The sequence below is a fragment of the Anser anser genome (assembly GCF_964211835.1).
Source record: "Anser anser genome assembly, chromosome: Z".
NCBI lineage: Eukaryota > Metazoa > Chordata > Aves > Anseriformes > Anatidae > Anser > Anser anser.
In genome coordinates this window covers 21,221,886-21,247,854 of record NC_139723.1, presented here as the reverse complement: position 1 = coordinate 21,247,854, position 25,969 = coordinate 21,221,886, and the positions used below count along the sequence as shown (strand labels likewise).

General features: G+C 41.8%; 1 protein-coding gene across 1 annotated transcript in view; it reads right to left on the bottom strand.

Moving 5' to 3' along the window:
- SNX24 (sorting nexin 24) overlaps nt 1-25,969 on the bottom strand; it is a 97,270-nt gene that overhangs the window by 32,415 nt on the left and 38,886 nt on the right. The window contains exons 2-3 of the mRNA XM_083816083.1: nt 12,063-12,146; nt 6,739-6,843 (exon numbers count right to left, since the gene is read on the bottom strand). Coding sequence (XP_083672209.1) covers nt 6,739-6,843; nt 12,063-12,146 — 189 coding nt within the window. The remainder of the gene's footprint in view (nt 1-6,738; nt 6,844-12,062; nt 12,147-25,969) is intronic.

Here is a 25,969-nt window from a genome sequence, read left to right as displayed (position 1 = left end):
TGATAATGCAAAGTCAAGAACTGTTTCAGTTATTAAACACTTACAGAATGCTTCTGATTCTAGTTTTCTATATCAGTTTCAAGTAATCCACAAACCAAGACACCCTTTCTTCATACGACAACCTAGCTTTTATTCTGCCCAGCAGAGCTCAGGCTGATTTTTATGTACTACTGTAAGACATTTTTTCCTCCACTTTATGAAGAGAAACCAGTGAAAAGTCCTGTGCATCATTAAAAGCTTGTGTTCCTCACTTTCACACATCTTCCTACCCTCCTCCAACCAAGACAGCTCTGAAGCAGTATTTCAGCTATAGTTACAGAGAAGTGTTATATAGCTATTAAAAGGCAGAATTCTAGCCAAAGTACACTGTGTAGCATTTGCAGACTGGCATCAAGAGTCTAGACAGCTTTTCTTAGAGAAGAGACTTCTCCAATCTTCTTGACGATGGACAAAGTTATAAGTGATGGGGTTCACACTCCTCCTTGTTAGAACAAGAGGCCAACAGAAATTGAATCAATTAAGCAGTGAGAAACTAATGAAACTCCCCACAAGGTGATGTAAAACTCCATTTCTCCAACACTGAAAGATCAAATCATCTAACTCCTCAGGATGATAGTGAAAAGGGGCAAAGACTGAGAAAGCTGAACCTTACTTACATTATGAAACACTGTATTAGATGAGCAACACTGCAACAGTTTCCAAATCATCAAAAAGATCTTTTCAATACTTTAATTTCTTTTAACTGAATCTAAAGCTTTTATGAAGCAACAGCACAGAACTAGATCAACATAACTGAGGATATCTCAACAGCTTCAGAATACGAACAATTGAGATTGGTGACTAAAGTCAGAGATGTTTTTTTTTGTGTTTTTTTTTTTCTTTGTTTTGTTTTGTTTTTCTTTTTCCCCTGGGGCTAATTGGACATTATTCATCACTATAGCCACAGTTTTCCTAGCTCCACCCTGCTGTAAGCTAAGACAGTTAAGGAGGATAGGATTGTGTTCTACTTTTGAAAAGCAAAATCATAACAGATTCAGTTTTATTTATCTTCTTCAGGAAGGATTGGTAGTTAAAATATTTTTAAGAGAACTGCATTTTGAAGAATACTGAAATATAGGTCAAAGTGCTTCTCAGATCTCCAGATTATTTCCTTAAATGGAAAACAAATCTCTAGTCCAGTTTCATAAACTCCATAATTCATTTTGCAGATTTGGACTTCTGAAACTCTGGAATGTTGAAGTAAGTTCATCAAGTCTTCAAGTCTCACAGCCAAGCAGCACTTTAACCAATCTTATCTCCAGGAATCAGGACGGTTCTCTTCTTATGAAGTTCAAGAGTAAATAAAAGGCAAGTACGTTTTCTTGACCTCAACTGAGAGAGAAATATTAGCTCTATGTACTATCTCTGGTTAGAAATGTATGTACATACAGACCGTACATACATACAGACTAGTTCAGAAGGTTTACAGCCTTCAGTTTTATAGTAGGTTCCTATCAGTCACAAGAAGAATCTCCTCAGGTCACCTAGACCCCAAGTTAGTATCCTCAAGCACATCACAAATATGGGTCTTCTTCAAAACCTCCATAACCAAATCATTTCAGTGAAGACTACCAGCTACATATTCTCATGTTGAGGTGTGGGTACCACTTCACAGTGAATTCTGTTAACAATGTCTGTTATCTTGTTGGGCTGATGATATCAGCAAATGATGAGATTTCTTCTGCCCAAGGGGGTTAGAAAATATCTATTCCATTGAACTTTAAAAGGAAGGTCTGTCAAAGGGCAAGTCCCTAGGGCAGAGAGACTGGATGGCAATAACATCCAGTGTCAGCTTACTGGGACAAGGATATGACCTAACTCCAAATCAGTAGAGGGCAGGTGGTTAGATCAAATTCTTCCCCATTACCAATTCACTGGAAATAAGCTCCATAAAAACTGCTCCTCCCAGAGTACATCATACAAAATCTAATTGTAACAAATACCAATCAGATTGACAACACAGCTGCAGTTGCTTCAATATCCAATTAGATAAGGTCCCTAGGTGCTGCCCTTAGGAATCTCAACAATGTCTTAATGTCTCCAAAATAAAAACCCAACTACTGGTGCAGTTGGCCCATCCAAAAGATGACTTACTGAACTCATACACAAACAATGGTGTGCAAGAGGGAACATTTCAAGCAGTCTGTATTTCCTTTAAATACACTATCAAAGCATAACTTATTTCTGTATTGCTTTGTGACAAGTGGTCACTCCAAGGTTATGGAGCAGATGAAAAATAAAATATAAAAAATAAAACCACCCAGAAGCTACGATGCCAATTAGCACCCTGTCCTATTATCTTCAACACTTACCTTTAACTACCGGTACATTCAAGCAAGCATTTCTTCAAACTATCAGCAGTCATGGACTTTTAATGAAAGTCCAGTTGGCTGCCCCTCTCAAATTAGAGACTACATAACCAGCTACATGAAATTTATGTTCTATCTTTTCCCAATATCAAACTCTTCAGGAAATGTCTCAAGAGAAGACATATTAACATCTGCATTTAGCTAAGTGCAAATCTTTGTGCAATCTAACAGTACTTCCAGAGAGATTTTTGTCAGCAATAATGTAATCCAATTATTTATTTTATAAATTTTAAACAACTGGATTCTAATCTCTGCTGTATTGCAAGCCACAAGCTCAGATGCTTATATAATTTACTGTCAAGTCAGAATTTATATCACACACTAATTGATTTGTGGTAGCTGTGAGAATGTTCTTAGCTGATAACCAGCACAAGCTAGTTAGAGCTGGTTTAATCCTCTTTCACTGTCAGTAACATGCACTTTCTATTTTAGCAAAGACGAAACCAACTCAATGTAAATCTTGCGTGCTGTAGGCTAAACTCGTGCACACCGACGGTTATCACGGATCAGCAGAGGGGCACTTGCTTATTGCTTCGTACTACTTTGCTTGAATGTTTAGGGCCATGTTCACTTCACTTAGGGCCATTCACTTATCTTTGCATCTGTTTCCTCATTAACAGATTAAATATAATCCTTCCTTTCACTTGTCAGTCAGTTGATTGTTCTCAGCATTCACAAGGGCTTTGAATTATTATTATGCATATTGCTGAATTACTATACATACTCTTGAATAAATACAATAGTATTTACCAGTCAGTTGTTCCATAGTACTAAAAAGAAAAAAGTTGCAAATTCCAGGCAAGTTTGTAGAATATGAAAGCCACTTAAAATAATTGACATAAATCAATTTTCAGGACTCCATGAAAATCAGACGATTATAATAAGTGCAAATCTTCACCAAGCTTTCAAAACCAAGGAAAACAAGACAGTCAATGAGTATTAGCTGACAATGGATGTTGTTAAATTTAAGAAAATAAACATTTGGATATCACAATCTAATAATATTTGGTTTATTCATGATGTTGCTATTCTTCACAAAAATCTAGTGCGCTTCTGTCCATCTACTCCAAGAAAAAAAACCGCATACACTGAAAGGATTTAAAATGGAGGTTTCATCATGGAAAGATGTGGTGGTTTAATACTGTTAGGTAGCTAAGCACCACCAGGCCACTCTCTCACCACCGTTATTCAGATGGACAGGGGAAGAAAATATAACAGAAAAAGCTCATGGGTTGAGATAAGGACAGGGAGATAACTCACCAATTACCATCACAGGCAAAACAGACTCAAGGTAAGGAAGATTAATGTAATTTATTGCCAATTAATAAAGGACTAGAGCAGTGAGAACTAAAAACACCTTCCCACCTTCGAACACTTCTCTACGTCCTCCCCCTGCCTGGCACAGAGGAATGGGGAATGGGAGCTGCGGTCAGTCCCTGACGCTTCATCTCCACCGCTCCTTCATGGTCACTCCCTGCCCCTGCTCCCCGTGGGGTCCCTCCCACGGGATGCCGTCCTTCCCAAACTGACCCTGCAGGGGCTTCCCACAGGCAGCAGCTCTTCAAGAACTGCTCCCACATGGCTCCGTACCACGGGGTCCATCCATCCCCCAGGAGCAAACTGCTCCAGCACGGGTCCCCCCCGGGTGGGCGGCAGCTCCCCCCAGACCCCCTGCTCCTGCGTGGGCTCCTCTCCACGGGCTGCAGCTCCGGCCCGGGGCCTGCTCCTGCGGGGGCTCTCCATGGGCCGCAGCCTCCTCCAGGCCACATCCACCTGCTCCACCGGGGGCTCCTCCACGGGGGGGCTGCAGCGTGGAGATCTGCTCCGTGTGGGACCCATGGGCTGCAGGGGGACAGCCTGCTCCACCAGGGGCCTCTCCACAGGCCGCAGGGGAACTGCTGCTGTGTGCCTGGGGCACCTCCTGCCCTCCTGCTGCACTGACCTTGGGGGCTGCAGGCCTGGCTCTCACTCCTCGCTCTCTCCCAGCTGCTGTTGTACAGCAGTTTTTGTTTTTTCCCTCCCTTAACCCAGCTCTCTCAGAGGCCCACCTGGAGTCGCTCGCTGGCTCAGCTCTGGCCAGCAGCAGGTCCCTTTTGGAGCAGCTGGAGCTGGCTCTGCTCTGACATGGGGCAGCTGCTGGGCTCTGCTCACAGAGGTCACCCCTGCAAACCCTCCTGCCACCAAAACTTTGCCATGTAAACGCAATACAAAAGATCACAAAGAAGTAAGACTGTAAATTTTCAACCTCAGACAATGGAATTCCTTGCTTTCGTTACTAGTTGATACAGACCATTTCAAAGAGTCAAATTTCACCTCATTTTTATCCAGATTTCAATTATAGATTTATTATTTTAATTATTTTAAATGATTTTAATTTATTAAACTATTTATTATTAATTATTTTAATTTGGTATGCACATTAATATGGTTGGCCTTGTTTTCATCAGCTGTCCACTTCAACCTTACCCTGTGTGTTCCTATGATAGCCATTAGCAACAGATGAGGGGAAAAGTCAATTAAATGTACAAGTATGTAGAAGAGCAAAGGTTGACTAACTCTTCCAGTAGAGGGAGATGTTCTTCTAAAGTTTATCAGCAATTAAAAGTGCTAAGCAATTTACCCCTGTATCTTTTTAACAAAATCAACTTCATAAGAGGAATGGGTACATGTGCCTTAGTAGTGGTGTTCTACAGAAGACAGCTTCATGAAAATAATAAAAAAAGCAAGTCATAGCAAATATCCACAAAAGAAAAACAAACTGATGATTGCGCAAGCTGTGCTGATAGCCACCAAAAAGACCCTTTTATTTTTCAAAATTAAACTCTCTCCAACAGCAATGTTTTCTCACCCACAACAATAAATTTTAGATGCAGATTAATTAAAATTAATTTTTAGATGCCGATGGTACTATAAATCACGTGGAGCAGTAAGAAAAAAGGGATTACATGTTTCAGTTTAGCAATTAATAACTAAATACTTAAATTAAAAAATAAAAATAAACTATGTTGCCTGAAACTCTTCCTACATCTCAAAATAAAGTTTGAGTTGTATCTTCCTCCTTTCCAAACTTGTTTTTAAAAGTGTAATGTCAGAAGTAATACTCTCTTGCATCACACTGTAATTATTTCCTCCTCCTTAAGGAGTTTTCTCTTACAAACCTTCCTGAAAATCAGACACGTTCCTGAGCAGTGCAGGTTAACATCCATTTTCTTTGATGGCAGCTCACTGTACATTATGTTGCAGTCCACCACTCTTCCAGTTGTGCCAGTGCAACTGAGGATGATGACATAAATCAGATCTCTGAAATTATCTGAGTAAAAATAGAATATGTCACTCTTGCCAGCCTCCCAAAAATGTTATCTTTTCACTCAGATTATTTCTATGGTCACCTTTAATAAAAGAGCTGAAGGTGCAGTGAACTGGGACGACATGTTGAGGAACTACTTAATCTGGTTTTGTCACCATAGAAATGGCTGTGGAATTACACCACTGGGCATTTTCAACTTAAAAGAGAATAACTTTTGAAGCAATCATGGTGAGAGTAGAAATTCCATCTATTTAAAAAGCACTAGATTTATTACCCATATATTTAGATGTCTATATGTCCAAATCATTCCTCAAGACTCTCTTTACTGTATGTAGCAAAATCAATGCCCAAGTAGGTATAAACTAGGTCTCTAAATCAACTGCCCAGAGTGAAATGAATATGAGATGATGTGCCTATTTCGACTAGATGAACAATTCAGATACATGCATGTACAGTAGATAATACAAATTTGATAATTTGATGAGCTGCTTCTTCCCTAGTCCATCTAAGCGGAGGTTGGTTAAATAAAGCCTCTTTTTTTTTTTTTCTCTTCCATAGTATTTTTCATTGGTACAACAAAAACAACTTTGTAAAGAATGATTATTATTTTATGCACAGGAAAATGTGGTACTAGTAGGTTACCCAAAGTCAGTCAGAAGCCTATGTCAGAATAAGAAACAAAATGCAAACAGTCCAGATTTCCAGCTGCTAGTCATGCTAACTGAACAGGAATCAGTAAAGAATGATTATTATTTTATGCACAGGAAAATATGGTACTAGTAGGATACCCAAAGTCAGTCAGAAGCCTATGTCAGAATAAGAAAATGCAAACAGTCCAGATTTCCAGCTGCTAGTCATGCTAACTGAACAGAAATCAGTAAGGATGCAACTCATTTCCCACATTTAAAATTGTGTGTCAGTAAAACAGCCCACTTCGTGCCTGCACTGTCTACAAAAGTTTTGGATACTACCACTCTGAAAAGATTTGCTGCTTTACTTTCACACCAATGAGAGAAGACTTACCTGCAAGTACAACTCTAAGCCTTGCCGCCTCTGCTCCAGGACCTTTGGGACCCAGTTCCTCACATGCTTTGAAGGGATCTCTGGAGTCCTTATGAACTTCTTGAGCTGAACAAAAAGAAATTCAGACAAAAAGGAAGGATAATAGTGACCCTTTAAAGTACACACATTTATGTTAGATATGAGAGAGTACTAGTAAAATAACCATAAACAAAGGAAAGTAGCATGGCAACTAAGTGTCTCATCATCAACTCACTGAAATAACAATTGACTTTTTAAAAACTCTTCACACCTATAGGCTGCAGGGTAAAAATCTCTATGCCCAGCCCTTCTCAGTGAACAGAAACTCTACCAATTTTTTGTCACTAATAAAGCACTAACTAGTACAACAAAAGAGCAGCAACTACATGAGAATACTTGAAATGAGGATCCATGTCACCCTTGATTACATACCCCAGCCAGTCAGCTGAGCAGTGTACAAGAGGGGGCTCAATGATAACTAAAGCAAAGCAGTGGCAATCTCAAACTCCCAATGACTGACTGACAAATCTGAGCCTCAGGAAACCATGCAAGACGTCCAGAAACCATGGAGCAAGGGGTTAACCTAGCTCACAGCCCCACTGCAGTTACAACTGAGGAGGATGTGCTTCTAAAGCACCGAAGAGATGGATTCAGTACCCAGCTCAGCCTTAAACACCCAACGTTAGCCCCACACAACAGTAGAGACACAAGGAAAGACATCAGGAGACACAACATAAGCCTCTCTTGTGCTTCGTTTCCCCATTAGTTACCCTGGCATGACACCTTACAACATCACTGCAACATACACAGGTTTGCCTTGCTATGTATGATGACAAAACACCACAATAATTTCTAACTCTAGATTTAGGCATTTATGAACAGGTGGGAGAAGTAAAAGGAGCATAGAACCATTTTTCTGGAATCAAGAGAGCAAATTATCTGTGCCCTCAAATTGTACAAACTGATTGACAGCTGTGTTTAATACCTTATACAAAGAAACGGCAAAACTGCCACTGAACAGATTTTCAAGAGAGCTCCATAACTGTTCCTCTGAAGATTCCCATATGAAATCTTTTATAGATATATACATACACATGTCTGTCTGTATGCATACACAAGTGCATACAGATAGACACGAATAATCTATTCTGATAGCACTAATAATTACCTTTCTGGAGCAATGTGTTGTTTTTTTTTCAAAACCAACCAATATTAACATTTTCTTCAAAACTACAGACCAAAACCAATAACTGCAATAGGCACCACTGCATTTTAATAGAAGGTGACATTAGACATTCTTTCTGTTGGATATTGCCTCTGAGTAAATCTGAGGCAAGGAATGCAAGGAAAGAAACTCAAAATTGACTTTGACATGCATACCCATGGGAGACTGAAAATTTACATTTCATCTTTGAGCTTGCTGAGATGTCACTATAGGAAAAAGCAGTGCCAACATATCAACGTCCCTACAATCACAAGTAACGAAGCTCCAGCACAGAAACCTCAATTGCTCTGGAAACATTCTGCAACTTCCTGGTTTCTTAACAGTGCTGGATTACAATTAAACATGAAATGAAAAAGAAACCCTGCCCAAACCCATGTACTTTTACTGACTGATCTTAAAGGCAAAATATAAAACCTGATTTTTTCCTCTAAATTGTTCAAGAGTGTTGAAGAAGCTATGATCACAGCTGGGGCAAACTCTGATAGCACTTGCAGATGAGTAACAAATGAGGAGAATGCTCCAGATGAGGAGAGACAAATAGGAAACAGTACAAGATTCCACTAAAGCTTAGATGCTTACAAGATAAATACACTGTGGCTGGTATCTCAGCTAGTGATTAACAATCCATTTGTGCTCTGTGCTCGCGTTACATGCAGCATCCAATAAACAATTGCTAAAATGTGAAAGCACGGGTACACTGTGTAGGTATAAAGTACATGCTATACAGATGTACAAAGGATAAATGATAAACCCACTCTGTTATGCTTAGAATAATCCATTAACGTATTGTAACAAATAATGATTACTATGACAAAGAATATTAACCACATCTGTCTATATATTAGTTATGTTGCTTCAGACCTGACCCCTACAAAAGTAATATTTATTTGAGGACAATTAGTGTCCGTAATACCTTCCTGTTCACAACACTGGCCTTGTGCTGATTTCACATACTGTAGTCCCAATTTACCTCAAGACTAAAAGATGTCTCAGATAATCAATTAAAGAATTATTTGTCCAAGTATGAAAAGTCAACTATTCTAGAATTATACACAATTTGCAAAAGTGGATGCGTAGAACTTAAGATCTTTGCAGATTTCACTGCAGTAGTTGTAACATTGTAAATTCCTAACATTTTCATACTAAAAAAGAACTAGCAAGGATTTTAAGAAAAAAGAGAATAAAAAGGAAACAGGGAATAAATATGAGAATATAGTTGTATTTTTAATGTTATATGGGCAGAAAGATTTTAATTCTTTCTAAAAATCTCTTGATATGAAAATAACAAAACGTTTGTTCAGACTTCAAGTCAATTCTTTAATGTGAATGGTGAGTAGCCTGAAAGGCCTAGCTTGTCATTCATACTCTGGTCAAATTATAATGGTCAATGCGAACGATTTCAAAAAAGCCAAAAGTAGTTCAAGTTTACCATCAAAGAAATAATTTGTACTCCTGGTGTATCATAGCAGGCTTGAAAAGATTTTAATTTTTTTATAATTTTTCATTTTTTTTATTTTTTCATAATTTTTTCCATTACAGCCAGATTGCACAGGAAGTGGGGCTTCACTATTTTTACAAAATAATAATAATAAAAATATTAATAATAATAATAACAGAATCAAAACATTAATTGGTATTTTGCTGAATGAATGACTTATCTTGTGAAGCAAAGGAGTCCTTCCTCCTCATGATTCTAGTGCAGCATGTCGTTCTCAGGATGAGAATCTGCCCCCTTAAGCACCTATTCCCATTTTCTACCCTGGCTGTTCCCAACAGGAGCTTCATATCTACTGCTCACTACAGACATCTTCAGCACTAAGGGCACCTTGAATATGCAGTACATTTGAAGATACCTTTCCAATTGTCGTGCACTTACAGCAGTTTAGAGTGGAACTTGCCTTTAAATTAAAGGGGATGAAAAGAACCAAAAATAAAATGCTATTTGTATGCTGAAAGCAAACTGGTAACTCGATGTGTGTGTAAGTAGTCATGGGATGCAAACAAACCGCTCACAAAGAATGAGATACAAGTTCAAAATACTCTTCTTTGTAAAACCTTTTCAAATACACACCCCACACAACTGAAGAAAACGTAAGTGTACTTTCTTAAGAGTTCTGAGATCTTCTGCTTTTTCTAGCACAAAATAGACAGGAAGAAAGGGTGATGTTACATCCATGTAACGTATTGCTAGAGAACACTTTCTCCAGGATTTCTCCAATACTGAAAGCACTGAAGCAGGCTCATAACAGGAGCTGCTCAACTACTCTGTTTATGACAAATTCAAGCACAACTGAAAATATATATATATATGTATATAAATATAAATATTTAAGAAAAGAGGTATGTTGTGCCAAAATATGCTGTGTGCTTTTCATCTGTACAGGAAAAAAATAGGAAAGTCACTATCAAGTTTGCAGAGTAATTTATACAGACAGCAAGCAGATGAGGAGTAGGATGTAACAAACTGAAAGGTGGTGCAAGGTGTCTTGTCTGCATACCTGTTTTACAGGTGTGTTTATTTTGCTGCTATATTTGGATAGAGAGAAAAGGACTATCATGTATGGGTTTTCTGGTGTTCTAAGGATAATTCTCTACAAAGAAAGTTGCTGCAGAGGAATTGGTGTGCAAGGAGACAAAGCTGAGAGTAAGACTCATTCAAGAGAGTGAGGCATTCAAGACATCTGTGTAGAGCAATGAGGGGAAATGTACAAGTAAACCAAGAGACAAACTGAAAATAAACTGTGCAACTCCAGAAATTACAGTGGAATTAGACATCAACTACTGGACACAGTCTACTTGGGTAGATGCATTTTAAGCAAATAAGTCCTGTTTTTCCCCTCTTAATGTTTCCTAGCTTAATTAGTCGTGCAATCTCTACTCAATCTACACTGTTTTACTTTCAGTTGTAGGATTATTCTTGCATAAAGTAAAGCACACATACTGCAGGACTTGGTGGTAGCACAGTGATTCTGCCACTGTTGCTCATGTAGTATCATATTGAATGGGAACACAAGGGAGAAAATGTGTCAGACACCTCAAAACTATAAACAAGAAAATGCATATTAAAAAGTTGCAGCCAATCACCACAACTGGGGCAAGAAGCAAAGAAATACTAGCACATATCAATTACTTGTGCAGTAAAGCAAAATATATTCTTGCTCCTCAGACTTTTGAGGGCCAACACACAAATGGTTCAATAGTTTCTTTTTGTGGCCTCAAATTGGCTTGCATCCACACACCATATAAAGTTGCCACTTACTCCATTGCCACTGAGAGCTATAAACCAACGAAAGTTCAGTTGACCCAGGTCTTACGAAAGGACTGCATCCCCATGACTAGCAGGCTACCACTTTTCCAGAATTCTCCTTCACAGTAAGTGTCCTCCACAAGGCAGAAAAAATCAGAACTTGCCTTTGAGCAGCACAACTATAATAGAAGCATCCAGTTCAGCCCAGGGAGGAGAAATTGTACCTTCCCTTTAATAGTGATCTAAACAATTTTAAGAACAATTACTGGATACCCACTCTTGAAAGCACTGAGTTCCATTCTACATACTAGTGAGAAGACACAGTAGGCAAGCTTAGCTGATATTTTATAACATATTCACTGTATGAAGAACAACAGAGTGAGACAGTCTATTCAGTCTTTTTCATGCTTAGTTTGCTGATGTATACTAACAGTTTCCTTAGCTCAGCATGTTAACAATTCATTTTATAGATCTAATATAAATTATTCGCATAATAGGATAAAAAACAAAACCATATTCATTTGCTATAGGAATGTGCTATATTTCATGACTTTGCAAGAAAAAAAAATCAGAGAGCATTTTAGCAATACAGCACATAAACAGTAATAAAAACAGAGAGTTAGAAACATCTCAGAAGTGATCAGCCTCCCTCTTTCTCCTCCCTCCCTGGCTTCTAAGAAACAGAGAAGAAACTGAGTAGATTGAGAACTCTTTTCCAGAGACATGAATCACAAGATGTATTTAAGATAAGCCATGAATGTTAACAATTTCAAGTGAGGGGAAACATAACTAAGGCAAAATACAGACACATCTTATAGAGAAAGAGATAATTACCTTTTTATGAAGGGCATGGAATTCGCTATACCTCTTCTCCACAAAATGTTTCCTTCCACTCACTAGCACCTCTATTTTAAAGACCTGAAAAAGTATAAATAATAAAAAGGAAATTAATGTTGTTTGCACAAACAGATCTATGACATGGTTGTGACTGCACATTATGCCCAAAACAGTGGTTCCAAAAACACATGATGACTCAGGAGGTGCAGAAGTACAACAATAATTAAGGGCTTAATTTCATGGCTTAATTTCCTATTAACAAGTTTGTTCATAGATAAAAGACAGTTCAGTTTGGATTTTATACTGTATATTAAAAACTAAATGTTAAAATATTTCCTTTCAGAAATATTTAATGCAATTGGAAATATTAAAAATAAAAAGATGGAAAGAACAACAACAACAAAATAGAATGAAAGGAAATAACGATTCCTTCTCTTTCCCTGCTACAATACTAACACATATTCAGTAAGAGCCAGGTAACAGAAGCTGTATGTTATACTTGAAATAAGAAATATAATGCAAACATTATACTGTAAGTTAATTGTCTCCTAACCTACAAATTCAGATATAGTCTCAATTGAACTTGTGCTGCTATCCATATAACCGGGGGGGGGGGGGGGGGGGGGGGGGGGAGAAGCACATACAAAAAACCATGGCAAATGCTTGTTTTCTTTGTATGATACATGTGACAGCTTTTGTTGCTGCTACTGGAAGGTTGAAAGGCCAGGAGAAGAAGCTCCCTGGATCCACTAATTAGTAGTCACTAACATGACATTTTCTTGATTCTCAGGCCACAAGGTCATTTCTGAGGGCAAGTGATGAGAAATATTTTGAAGTACTCAAGAAAACACGGTCTATTAAATGAAGACAAGATCAGCAGAAAAGCAATACAAAAAAAGTGCCTAGTCTATCCAGGAGGTTTTTGTTGTTGTTTTCAGTTTTGCTCACAAAATGCTGGAAATAATTATTTCCAGGAGAAATTAGAGACAATGTTCAGGACAGATGATTACATCAAGACCCAAGACTTAGGCCAAATGAAAGTACTTTGAAATAAATTTGCAAACAGTGTTTATGCCTGAATGCAGAAAAAAAAGGGGGGGGGGGGGGGGGGGCTCTGTCACAATATGTCCAGCTAGCATTGATCAGAGCAAACACACAGAAATCATGCTGGATAAACACTTTCTGTTGTCCACTAGAACCTGCCTTTCAAACACAGGTCAAAATGCTATGGTTCTCACTGGCTACCCCAACCACATTAGAAACAGACAGCACTTTATTTAATCCAGACTGAAATGCATCTACCTTTGTTTGAACATGGTATGGATGGGACTGGAGTCATTTCACACCAATGTTTACATTACCAAAATTAGTTCAGATGTTTGTAATCCATCAAAATAACTTGTGCTACATTCTACCTCCTTGAAAAGGACTATTTCTGTGTCCTAATCACTGAAAGCAAATGACCTTATTTGGGTGCATTGATTTTTTTTTCCTTATCTATTAGACTATTTTGGGAGAACAGCTATTGGCTATTTAACAATTTTCCTCTACACGTGAAAAAACTCCAAGGCACCCTTAGGAATACGTTGTAAGTTCAGAGTTGTAAAGAGAATCACATGCAAAGAAAAATCAATGCAAACTTTTTTATTTAGTTCAGACTTAATACCCTAATTACATAAGAAGAAAACATTATTTACATCTTATATTCTACACACATTGCATGAAAGAAATAGTTCCACAAGGAACAAAATGCTTTCAATTGCACAGGAAATATACTGCATTGTAAGAATTTCAAGGATAATTTGTGGAAAGAATGGATAACAGAATATGAACAGTTAAATAGTCATGATCAAATGCCTAGTTAAGGTGTCACAGTGGTTTTGTATTAACTTGATACTAAAACTCCAGCAATTGTTAGCAACTCATAACACCCAATTACACCTCAGTCAGCTAAGAACCTCAGCACCAATGTTATTTAAGCACTTCCATTGGCTACAGGGCTTGCTGAGCAACCTGAAGTCTAAGAGGCTCCTGCCTCAGCTGTAAGCACTCCCTTGGCAGGTAACTGCCTTGTGAATCACAGTCTGTCTTGTGCAGTCCCACTATGATTTTAGTTACGTGTGTGCAACTTCAGAGAAATGTCATTCCGTCTGGAGACAATAAATCTGTCATTTTATAAAGGAGAATAGTTGGAATATGGGGTAAATGGGAAATAAAAATTCCCTAGCTGGTCTTCTTTTCAAAGCATGTATCTATTTTGTCCTGTGTGTCACCACTGGTTAATGAAATAAAGAAATGGTTTCAAAACAGCAAAAAGTATGCAGCATTTATTCAGCTTCCTTTTATATCTTAGCAGTGTTTCAAGTACTGCTTGCAATATTTTTTGCCAAAAAGAAGACATACATACTTGCTGGTCATTTTCATAGAAGACATGCTTTTTTTACACAATGATGCCACCTTTACAACCTCAAATCTACTAGATTTATACCCTCAATTAAGAAGCTTTAACTTTGCCTCCTAAAGCACACAGCCCTTGGATTCAGCTTTAGCAGCCACCCAAAACTTACAAAGATTGACAGCAGATCTATCATGAATCAAGTTGAAAATTGCTATTTCAAAAAAAAACAACCAACCAACCAAACAAAAAAAAACCCTGCAAATTATGCTTGTAATTTACTCATGGTGGCACCTAAATTTCAGAAATGTAAAGCAATTAGCAATAAATGTATCAAGCAGACAATCCGTAAATGTTTTAATTTAAGATGAATTTAAATACTAAATTGATTTACAAAAAAAATTACAAAGCGCAACTGCAAGTAAGTGAGATACCACATACTGTGCTTAAGAACTTTATATTATTAAATGACTGCATTTAGACTGCATAAATTCCAGGTTTGCCTCCTCACTGTTTACCAGGTTTCAATTCACAAGAGTAAACTAAATGCACAGAATTAAGTTTATGTCGCAATTTCATATAAGGACAAGACAGTGTGCAAGAGGCAGCAAGATACATTAGTTTACAACAGAGAGAGAATCTTTTCATGGATTCAAAATAGCTATAGACAAATCTCACATATTTAATTGAGCAGTTGCAGGCCCTGACAGAAAAACAATGTAAGGAAACGGGTCAACATAGATGAAAGTGCCAAAATAAAGATGGAAGAACTATGGGAAAAAAATGCAACACTGCAAGGAAATTACTTTTCTTGTAAAAATGTCCACGTTCTGTGAACAGATAACTCTGAAAAGACATATGACGTTTTATAAGTGACAGTTCGTTAAATGAAAAATGCAATAATTAATCACTGAATAAGACAAGTAAAATGGTTTTCCCACAGTCAGTGAAATACCAGAAATTACACTGCACTGAAAGATTTGCAGTTCATCCCAACTAGCACACAAAAGTCCATAGACATGAATATACCAATTAGAAAACTTTTTCACAAGTATGCTAAAACAAGAAATGACTCACCTTTCTCGGTTATTCCCACAACAGCTATTAATTATGTTTGCACAAAGCCACAAGATCATTGAAAGTGTTCCTCTAACAGAATTTAACCTACATAAATGATGTACAGGGTAAGCATTGTTAGGTTAGAAATCAGTATGAATAATGTCGATCTTCTGCTTACCAAAATTGCAGAACTGCCATTAAAATTCATAATTATCAAAACCATGAAGGAAACTCCTGGAGAAGAATTCTTTAGTTTAGTTTAGTTTAGTTTTGTTTTTTTTAATAAGATAGTCAAAACGTTCAGGTCCAACTACAAAACAGATTTAAATATGACTGGGCAGGAGGAGGGGGTGGAACCATTTTGGCTCTCTTCTTTGCTTCCACTTTGTTCCAATGAAATGGAATATATTCAGATACTGGAAACCATTTACTTCATTTCTTATTGGCAGCAAATATGCCTGATTTTGCCATTTTCCTTTATTTATCAGGTTTTGATCATTAACAAACCTCCAAGTGAATGATCCTTTTCCACTGTTTTCATGAGGAATAACTTACATTTCTCCTCTTGGTGCAAAAACTACAGCACTTGAGCAGTATTACATAATAACTAAAATCTATTTTATAAGAGCAAATAATTGGTATTGCATCACTGTGAATTTCTGAGATAGCTTAAACGGAAGAAAATACGAGCAAATAAACCACACAAGAGCCATTCGTGCCCTCCTCTAAGTCCATAGGTATTCTAAAAACACATAGAGAACTGCATAGAATCAAACTGATACTACTCTCCTTCAGTTTTTATGTATGTTAAATGCTTACATGATATAAATGGCCATCTCTTATAATTTGATGCAAAAATATGCAGTCCTAGTAATTTTGTCTTACAAAAAAAAAAAGTCCAAACAAACAAACACTGAAAGATGAGTTTAACAAAAACCAGACAGGAATGAACATGTCCAGGATTAGGGAGGAAAACCAACTAGCATGGCAATACCTCATTTTGGTTTTTCTATTACATAAGAAATACACAGATGATATCTTTACGTTTACTCAAGGAAATCAGATTATCTAAATAGTTTATTGCAAATTAACACTATCATAATGTGTACATATATGGAAAAATTAATTACAAGATATATAAATTTCTGAAAAATTACAGTTGAGAGAGTTTGGGGGTAATCTTCTTTAGGATGAGGAGATAGAAAAACCAGAAGCAGAAAAAGAGAAGTTTACAGAAAACAGATACATTGTCTAATGTTCACTGGGAAAGAAAAACCCAGAAAATTCTAGTACTGCACCTTTCCCTTTCAATACCAAGCTTACCAACACTAATTCTTTTAAATATATTGCTTACAGAAATAAATACATCCCTTTAGATGCTTCAGCATGCTTGACAGACTTTTGTCTGAGGAACAGCTAATGCATTCAAAGTGTCAAGAAACGCAGCCTCAAACCTTTGTCATGGCCATATGGAAGGAATTCCAGGACAAACGAAATGACAGCTACAGTTCATGAAACACTAATAGGATTTCCACATGTTTAATGTTTCATTACTGTTAGACAATGGCACATTTTCTGTCTCAGTTGTGCTATGACTAGAACAAGACCACAGCATATAGTAAAGATCAAAAGATGACTTTAAATCTCTTTCCATCTACTGATCAAGGGCCAACTGATGGTCCTCAGTACCAGTAAGAGCACCTGGACGACAGCCATGACCACAGCTGCATGTTGCTGGAGCAGCAGTTTGGTATCTCAGGGGTGCAAGCACCTCGTGGCAATGCTCCATACTCCCTGGATGCCTCCAGTGCAGGGGCGGAGATGAGGACTGTGTGCAGAGCCAACTCAAACTTCATAGCAGCCTTGATAAAACTGAACCTCGCTACCCCTCAAATGAAAACAAATGAACTTATTCTGACTTCATCCTCAGGAGGGAGGGAGGGGCAGCAAAATCCAACTCTGTGGTGGGTGCTGGGCAACTGTAGGGCATGCAGTCAGGCTGGCATGGGTCACAGAGACCTGAGGACAGGGAAAACTCCCTTTTTCCTCTCCAGCCACAATCCCCCAGCTGTAGTTTTCTTCCTTCCCACATCTACTGTCTAATTTTTGGTTATCCCCTCCACGCTCACTTTTTGAGACTGAAGACTTTATGTGCCTTAGGCAAGTCACTTCCAGACACAACTCCTCCTTCTCCCTGTAGTAACTGCTCCTCCCATCCTAAACAAGCAGCCCATACCCAAGCTCCTGCACTATTTTCCTGTCGGGAAAGGGTCCCCTTCCTGCTGCAGAACTAGGAAACAAGTTGGGAGAGTCAAGAAAGAGCAGAACAGCCCTGAAGAGCTGAGTTTGCTGCTCTCAGTTCTGCTGGTGCCCTAAGGGTGGATGAAGATATCTGTTGGAGGCAGTAAAAGAGAGAATGATCAGATATTAGGAACTGGGAGTAACCAGAGTGCTGGGGAAGGGGGAGTGATGAACAGGGACAGAGCTGAGGGTTTTCTCTCCTTTCAAGAAGTAGCCCTCACATGTGCAGACCATGTTTTCCTGACAGCTACCAGCAGGCAGAAAGCAGCAGCTGATGACTGGCAGTTCATCTGCACAGATGCTGGAAGCACTGGTCCTCACCAGCAGGTGATGGGCCCACAGGTACCTCCCCTCTCTGCTGACCCAGGTAACTGCTCCTTGTGCCCTGCTCCCATCTTCACTGGCACAGCTCGACACAACATAGGTGTTCCACTAACAGGGAAGGGCCCCAAGAGATTCAGAGCCATCACATTTCCAGACAGCAGTCTTATCCCAGGTCTGCTCAAAAGCTGTATTAGACCTACAGACTGCCCCTTTCCTGCACACTGAACACTGTGATGTCTGTTACCTGAAATCAAACTGCTTCAGACCCAATTACAATGTAAAGTATTAGTTACAGCCCAAGAAAGAAGTAACTGGTTTTATAAACTACAGAAATCAAGGCCTGGCATCATAGAGCGCGAGCGACCAGGAGCGCGAGCGACCAGGGCGTGGCACGTCAGAAGGGTGGGCACGGCAGTTTGCGCGGCAGTTCGCGCAGGCAGGGCAAGGAGGGAGGGCAGAGTGGGCAGAGTTTCCCCCCCGCCCACAAGAACAACACCGTTAACGGCTGTCGACCGCTAGCTAGGCTGCGATGGTCTTCACCAGGCAGAGCGCTCTCTCTAGACAGTCTGTGGCCACCCAGACTGACCGCCTGCTCAACAATGCGGCAGTTCATGTCTCTGGGTGCAGGGACTGCCTGAGCCTGTTGCTGCCATCTGAGGGAGGCAGAGGCGCCGTGTGTGTGAGGTGCGAGCAGGTGGATGACCTGGTCCGCCTGGTGGCAGAACTCAAAGAGGAGCTGGAGAGATTGAGGGCTATTAGGGAGTGTGAGCGGGAGATAGACTGGTGGAGTGACTCCGTGCAGGGCCTGAAGGAGAGGTGCCGGGGTGAGACACCCCAAATGGGGATGGACCCCCTGCCCTGTCGCTGTCGGGCAGAGGGAGGCGACCTAGGAGTTGAGGAGGGATGGAGACAGGTCCCTGCTCGACCTTTCAGTCAACGCCCCCCCCCTACCGGCCCCACCTTCCCAGGTGCCCTTACGTAACAGATTTGAGGCCCTGGAGCTTGAGAGACTGGTGGGTGAGGACGAGGTAGAAAGTCTACCCAGGAGGATGCCTAGGGCGAGGAAGCCGACTCCACGCCTCAAGACTGCCTCCACCAAGAAAGACAGAAGGGTGATTGTAGTAGGCGACTCCCTTCTCAGGGGAACAGAGGGTCCTGTTTGTCGACCTGACCCTACCCGTAGGGAAGTCTGCTGCTTCCCTGGGGCCAGGGTCAGGGATGTTGCCAGGAAGCTTCCCAACCTGGTTCACCCCTCTGACTACTACCCTCTTTTGATAGTCCAGGCTGGCAGTGATGATATTGAAGAGAGAAGCCTGAAGGCTATCAAACGGGACTTTAGGGGACTGGGACGGTTAGTGGATGAAGCGGGAGTACAGGTGGTGTTTTCATCTATCCCTGCAGTGGCAGGGAGGGGTACCGAGAGGACACGGAAAGCTCACCTGATTAACACGTGGCTCAGAGGCTGGTGCCAACACAGAAATTTTGGGTTTTTTGACCAAGGGGCGCTTTACTCGGCACCCGGCCTGATGGCCGCAAACGGGTCCCTATCTCTAAGGGGAAAATGGATCCTAGCCCAGGAGCTAGCAGAGCTCGTTGAGAGGGCTTTAAACTAGGAAAGAAGGGGGATGGGGCTGAAATTAGGCTTGTTGGAGCTGTGCCAGGGGGAACAATGGCAAAGCTGGGGAAGAAGGCAATGGCCCAACTGAAGTGCATCTACACTAATGCACGCAGCATGGGTAACAAACAAGAAGAGCTGAAAGTCATCGTGCAGCGGGAAGGCTATGACTTGGTTGCCATCACGGAAACGTGGTGGGACCACTCTCATGACTGGAGTGCTGCCATGTCTGGCTATAGGCTCTTCAGAAGGGACAGGCAGCACAGAAGGGGTGGTGGTGTGGCTCTCTATATTAGAGAGTGTTTAGATGTTGAGGAACTTGAGGCTGGGAATGATAAGGTTGAGTCCCTGTGGGTTAGGATCAGAGGGAAGGCCAACACGGCAAGCATCCTGGTGGGGGTCTGTTATAGGCCGCCGAACCAGGATGAGGAGACTGATGAGGAGTTCTACAGGCAGCTGGCAGAAGCCGCGAAATCGTCAGCGCTTGTTCTCGTGGGGGACTTCAACTTCCCAGACATATCCTGGAAGCACAACACAGCCCAGAGAAAGCAGTCTAAGAGGTTTCTGGAGAGCGTGGAAGATAGCTTCCTGACGCAGCTGGTTAGAGAGCCTTCCAGGGGAGGTGCCCCGCTAGACCTTCTCTTCACAAACAGTGATGGACTGGTGGGAGATGTGGTGGTCGAGAGCTGTCTCGGGCAGAGTGACCATGAAATGGTTCAGTTCTCTATTCTTGGCGAAGTCAGGAGGGGGACCAGTAAAACCGCTGTCTTGGGCTTCCGGAGGGCTGACTTTGAGCTGTTCAGGACACTGGTTGGCAGAGTCCCTTGGGAGGCAGGCCTGAAGGGCAGAGGAGTCCAGGAAGGCTGGGCACTCCTTAAGAAGGAAATCTTAATGGCTCAGGAGCGGTCTGTCCCCACGTGTCCAAAGATGAGCCGACGTGGAACTAGACCGGCCTGGCTGAGCAGAGAGTTGTGGTTCGAGCTTAGGAGAAAAAGGAGGGTTTATAATCTTTGGAAAAGAGGGCGGGCTACTCAGGAGGACTATAAGGATGTTGCGAGGCTGTGCAGGGACAAAATTAGAAAGGCCAAAGCTCATCTGGAGCTCAATCTGGCTACTGCCGTTAAAGATAACAAAAAAACGTTTTTACAAATACATCAACGCAAAAAGGAGGACTAAGGAGAATCTCCATCCTTTACTGGATGCGGGGGGAAACTTAGTTACAAAAGATGAGGAAAAGGCTGAGGTGCTCAATGCTTTCTTTGCCTCAGTCTTTAGCAGCAAGACCGGTTGTTCTCTGGATACCTGGTACCCTGAGCTGGTGGAAGGGGATGGGGAGCAGGACGTGGCCCTCACTATCCATGAGGAAATGGTTGGCGACCTGCTACAACACTTGGATGTACCCAAGTCAATGGGGCCGGATGGGATCCACCCGAGGGTACTGAGCGAACTGGCGGAGGAGCTGGCCAAGCTGCTTTCCATCATTTATCGGCAGTCCTGGCTATCGGGGGAGGTCCCAGTCGACTGGCGGCTAGCAAACGTGACGCCCATCTACAAGAAGGGTCGGAGGGTAGACCCGGGGAACTATAGGCCTGTTAGTTTGACCTCAGTGCCAGGGAAGCTCATGGAGCAGATTATCTTGAGTGTCATCACGCGACACTTTCAGGGCAAGCAGGCGATCAGGCCCAGTCAGCATGGGTTTATGAAAGGCAGGTCCTGCTTGACGAACCTGATCTCCTTCTATGACCAAGTGACGCGCTTGGTGGATGAGGGGAAGGCTGTGGATGTGATCTACCTTGACTTCAGTAAGGCTTTTGACACTGTTTCCCACAACATTCTCCTCAAGAAACAGGCTGCTCGTGGCTTGGACTGGCGTACACTTTGTTGGGTTAAAAACTGGCTGGATGTCCGGGCCCAAAGAGTTGTGGTGAATGGAGCCAAATCCAGTTGGAGGCCGGTTACTAGTGGAGTCCCCCAGGGCTCAGTGCTGGGGCCGGTCCTCTTAATATCTTTATCTTAATATCTTTATCGATGACCTGGATGAGGGGATCGAGTGCACCCTCAGTAAGTTTGCAGATGACACCAAGTTAGGTGCGTGTGTCGATCTGCTCGAGGGAAGGAAGGCTCTGCAGGAGGATCTGGATAGGCTGGACCGATGGGCTGAGGTCAACTGTATGAAGTTCAACAAGGCCAAGTGCCGGGTCCTGCATCTGGGGCGTAACAACCCCAAGCAGCGCTACAGGCTGGGAGATGAGTGGTTGGAAAGCTGCCTGGCCGAGAAGGACCTGGGAGTACTGGTTGATAGGCAGCTGAACATGAGCCAGCAGTGTGCTCAGGTGGCCAAGAAGGTCAACAGCATCCTGGCTTGCATAAGAAGCAGTGTGGCCAGCAGGTCTAAGGAGGTGATTGTCCCCCTGTACTCGGCTCTGGTGAGGCCGCACCTTGAGTACTGTGTTCAGTTTTGGGCCCCTCGCTACAAGAAGGACATGGAGGTGCTCGAGAGAGTCCAGAGAAGGGCAACGAAGCTGGTGAGGGGTCTGGAGAACAAGTCTTATGAAGAGCGGCTGAGGGAGCTGGGGTTGTTTAGCCTCAAGAAGAGGAGGCTCAGGGGAGACCTTATTGCTCTGTATAGGTACCTTAAAGGAGGCTGTAGCGAGGTGGGGGTTGGTCTGTTTTCCCACGTGCCTGGTGACAGGACGAGGGGGAATGGGCTAAAGTTGCACCAGGGGAGGTTTAGGTTGGATGTTAGGAAGAACTTCTTTACTGAAAGGGTTGTTAGGCATTGGAATGGACTGCCCAGGGAGGTGGTTGAGTCGCCATCCCTGGAGGTCTTTAAAAGACGTTTAGATGTAGAGCTTAGTGATATGGTTTAGTGGAGGACTTGTTAGTGTTAGGACACAGGTTGGACTAGATGATCTTGGAGGTCTCTTCCAACCTAAACGATTCTGTGATTCTGTGATTCTGTGAAATTAAGACACTCCTTTTCCAGAGTCTGTGAAGAGGAAGACCATCACAGAGAAGCGAATGATCATTAAAGTATTTCAGGTGTGCATTCCACACAACTATATGAAGAAGTTAACTGACCCCATCTGGTCTTGGGAAGCAGCCTTATTGTTATCATAATTCAATAAAGAGATTTCCTCCTGTTACATAAACATGCTGAGAAGATATGTACGTTACTGAATTACAACTCCTGTTAAATCTCGACACTTACTGAAACAGCTTTCACTTCACTAACACTTACTAGCGTTACTGTACCCTACCTAAACCAGACTGCAGTCTCTTCAACAACCTTTAGCATGTAGTTTGTCTTTCCCACTAATTCTACAAAATAACTATACTCCCTATTCTACCCACTTTTGCAGTAGACGCCTCCCCCACTCACAAAACGGCACACTGTTGGTACAAATCACGTGAAAAAAAAAAAAAAAAGAGTACACAGGACTCCGGAGTATTCTTTCTGAAGATGGCCTTTAAGAAGTGTATGTCATATTTCTTAGGGTTTAGAGGTAGAGGTAGTAAAACAATTTATACCACGACCCAGTGCAACTAACTCCTACAAAATGGGAAGCTCGAGGGAGGCCTTTGCAGAACTGTCACTGTTGAATGAAAGAGTAGCTGACATACAAGAGTAAGTAGTTTTCTGATTTTTTCAACCCACTTTAAACCAATCTTTTCCAAACACATGGTCCATAAAATCCCATAGGAACTTCTCTGTCATTTCCTGAAAAATAACTCACTTGGCTTTCCAAGCTAAAAAGCCTCTCCCTTGCCAGCGAAACACTGACTATGGAAATATAATTTGTAACCAAACCAAGAAGCCACAAGATCTGACCTGCTTTTAATATTTTTCTTTATTAGTCCTGCAGAGCACAACTGTTATGCAGATGACATCCTTTTAAAATCTAGTTGTCATTGTGGTCACCTATTTGACTAACATCCTTTGAATCAAAATTAAAGAAAAATGTCTTGATCTTTTACTGAAAAAGGAAAAAGTTCCTAACATATTCTAATGCTTACAGTTACACAGACAAAAATTAGCCTGCTCTGCTCCATTTGTTCATCTGGATCATCTCAATGTCTCTTATCAGAAGTATTCTACTAATAGAACAACCATGAGCCTTTTTATGGAAGAGAGATTAACTTTCTAGTAGAAGAAATACATTGGGATAAAATATTTGAATATCAAAAAAAAAACCACCCTGATGACAAAAATATATATACATAAAACAGAAGAACTCAAAGATTAAATATAAGGACCCTTCTATTGTGTCACAAAATACTTTGCCATTTTATCTGTAGATTCTATAAAGAATCCTCATACTTTCCAAGGAAAAACAGAGCTGCTAGCTACAATGAAAATGTCCCTCTTTTGCAGCCAACTAGCTGCAAGAAACTCGATTTTCATAGAATCACAGAATGGTTTGGATTGGAAGGGACCTAGAATACCATCTTATTCCAACCCCCCTGCCATGGGCAGGGACACCTCCCACTAGATCAGGTTGCCCAAAGCCCCATCCAGCCTGGCCTTGAACACCTCCAGGGATGGGGCATCCACAGCTTCTCTGGGCAGCTTGTGCCAGTGCCTCACCACCCTGAGTGAAGAATTTCCTCCTAACATCTAATCTAAATCTCTTTCAGTTTAAAACCATTCCCCCTTGTTCTATCACCATCTGCCCATGCAAAAAGTTGCTCTCCATCTTTTTTTAAGTCCCCTTTAAGTACTGAAAGGCTGCCAGGAGGTGTCCCCGGAGCTTTCTCTTCTGAACAACCCCAGCTCCACCCCAGTCTTCATAGGAGAGGTGCTCCAGCCCTCTGATCATCTTCATGGCCCTCCTCTGGACCTGCTCTAACAGCTCCACATCCTTCTTCTGCTGAGGACCCCAGACCTGGATGCAGCAATCCAGGTGGGGCCTCATGAAGACAAAAGAGGGGGACAATCCCCTCCCTCGACCTGCTGGCCACCCCTCTGTTGGTGCAGCCCAGGATGCAGTTGGCCTTCTGGGCTGCAAGCACACACTGCTGGCTCATGTCGAGCTTTTTGTCCAGCAGAACCCCCAGGTCCTTCTCTGCAGGGCTGCTCTCAATGCGTTCTTCTTACAGACTCTATGCACAGAATCACAGTATGGTTGAGGTTGTCAGGGACCTCTGGAGATCATCCGGTACAACGCCCCTGCCAAGCAGGGTCACCCACAGCACGTTGCACAGGACCACATCCAGGCAGGTTTTGAATATCTCCCGAGGAGGAGACTGCATAGCCTCTCTGGGCAACATGTTCCAGAGCTCTGTCACCCTCACAGTAAAGAAGTGTTTCCTCATATTCAGCTGGAATTTCTGTGTTTCAGTTTACACCCTTTGTCTCTTGTCCTGTCACTGGGCACCACTGAAAACAGTCTGGTCCCATCCTCTTGGCATCCTCTCTTCAGATATTTATACAGATTGACAAGATCCTACCTCAGTCTTCTCTTCTCTGGAGAAACAGCTATGTCAAGCTTTTCATCCATCAGAATCCCAGGTCCTTCTCCACAGAGCTGCTCTCAGTGAGTTCTTCTCCCAGTTGTGCTCATGCCTGGGATTGCCCGGACCCGGGTGCAGCACCTTGCACTTGGACTTGTTGAACCTCATTAGATTCACATGGGCCCCCTTGTCCAGCTTGTCCAGGTCCCTTTGGATGGCATCCCTTCCTTCTGGTGTATTGGCTGCACCACTCAGCTTGGTGTCACCTGCAAACTTGCTGAGGGTTCACTCGAACTCACTGTCTATGTCACTGATAAAGATGTTAAACAGTAGTGGTTCCAGAGAGTACAGATCCCAGAGTACAGATCCCAGAGGGACACCACTTGTCACTGGCCTCCACACAGAGACATTGACCACAACTCTCTGGGTGCAGCTTTCAAGCCAATTCCTTATCCACTAAATGGTTCACCCTTCAGATCCATCTCTTTCGAATTTGGAGATCAGGACGTCATGTGGGACCATGTCAAAGGCCTTAGACAAGTCCACACAGATGACATCAGTTGGTCTTCCCTTGTTGACTGTTGCAGTCACTCCATCATAGAAGGCCACCAGAATGGTCAGGCACAATTTGCCCTTGGTGAAGCCATGCTGGCTGTCTCAGATCACCTCCTTGTCCTGCATGTGCCTTGATATTGCTTCCAGAAGGATCTGTTCCATGATCTTGCCAGGCACAGAGGTGAGGCTCACCGGTCTGTA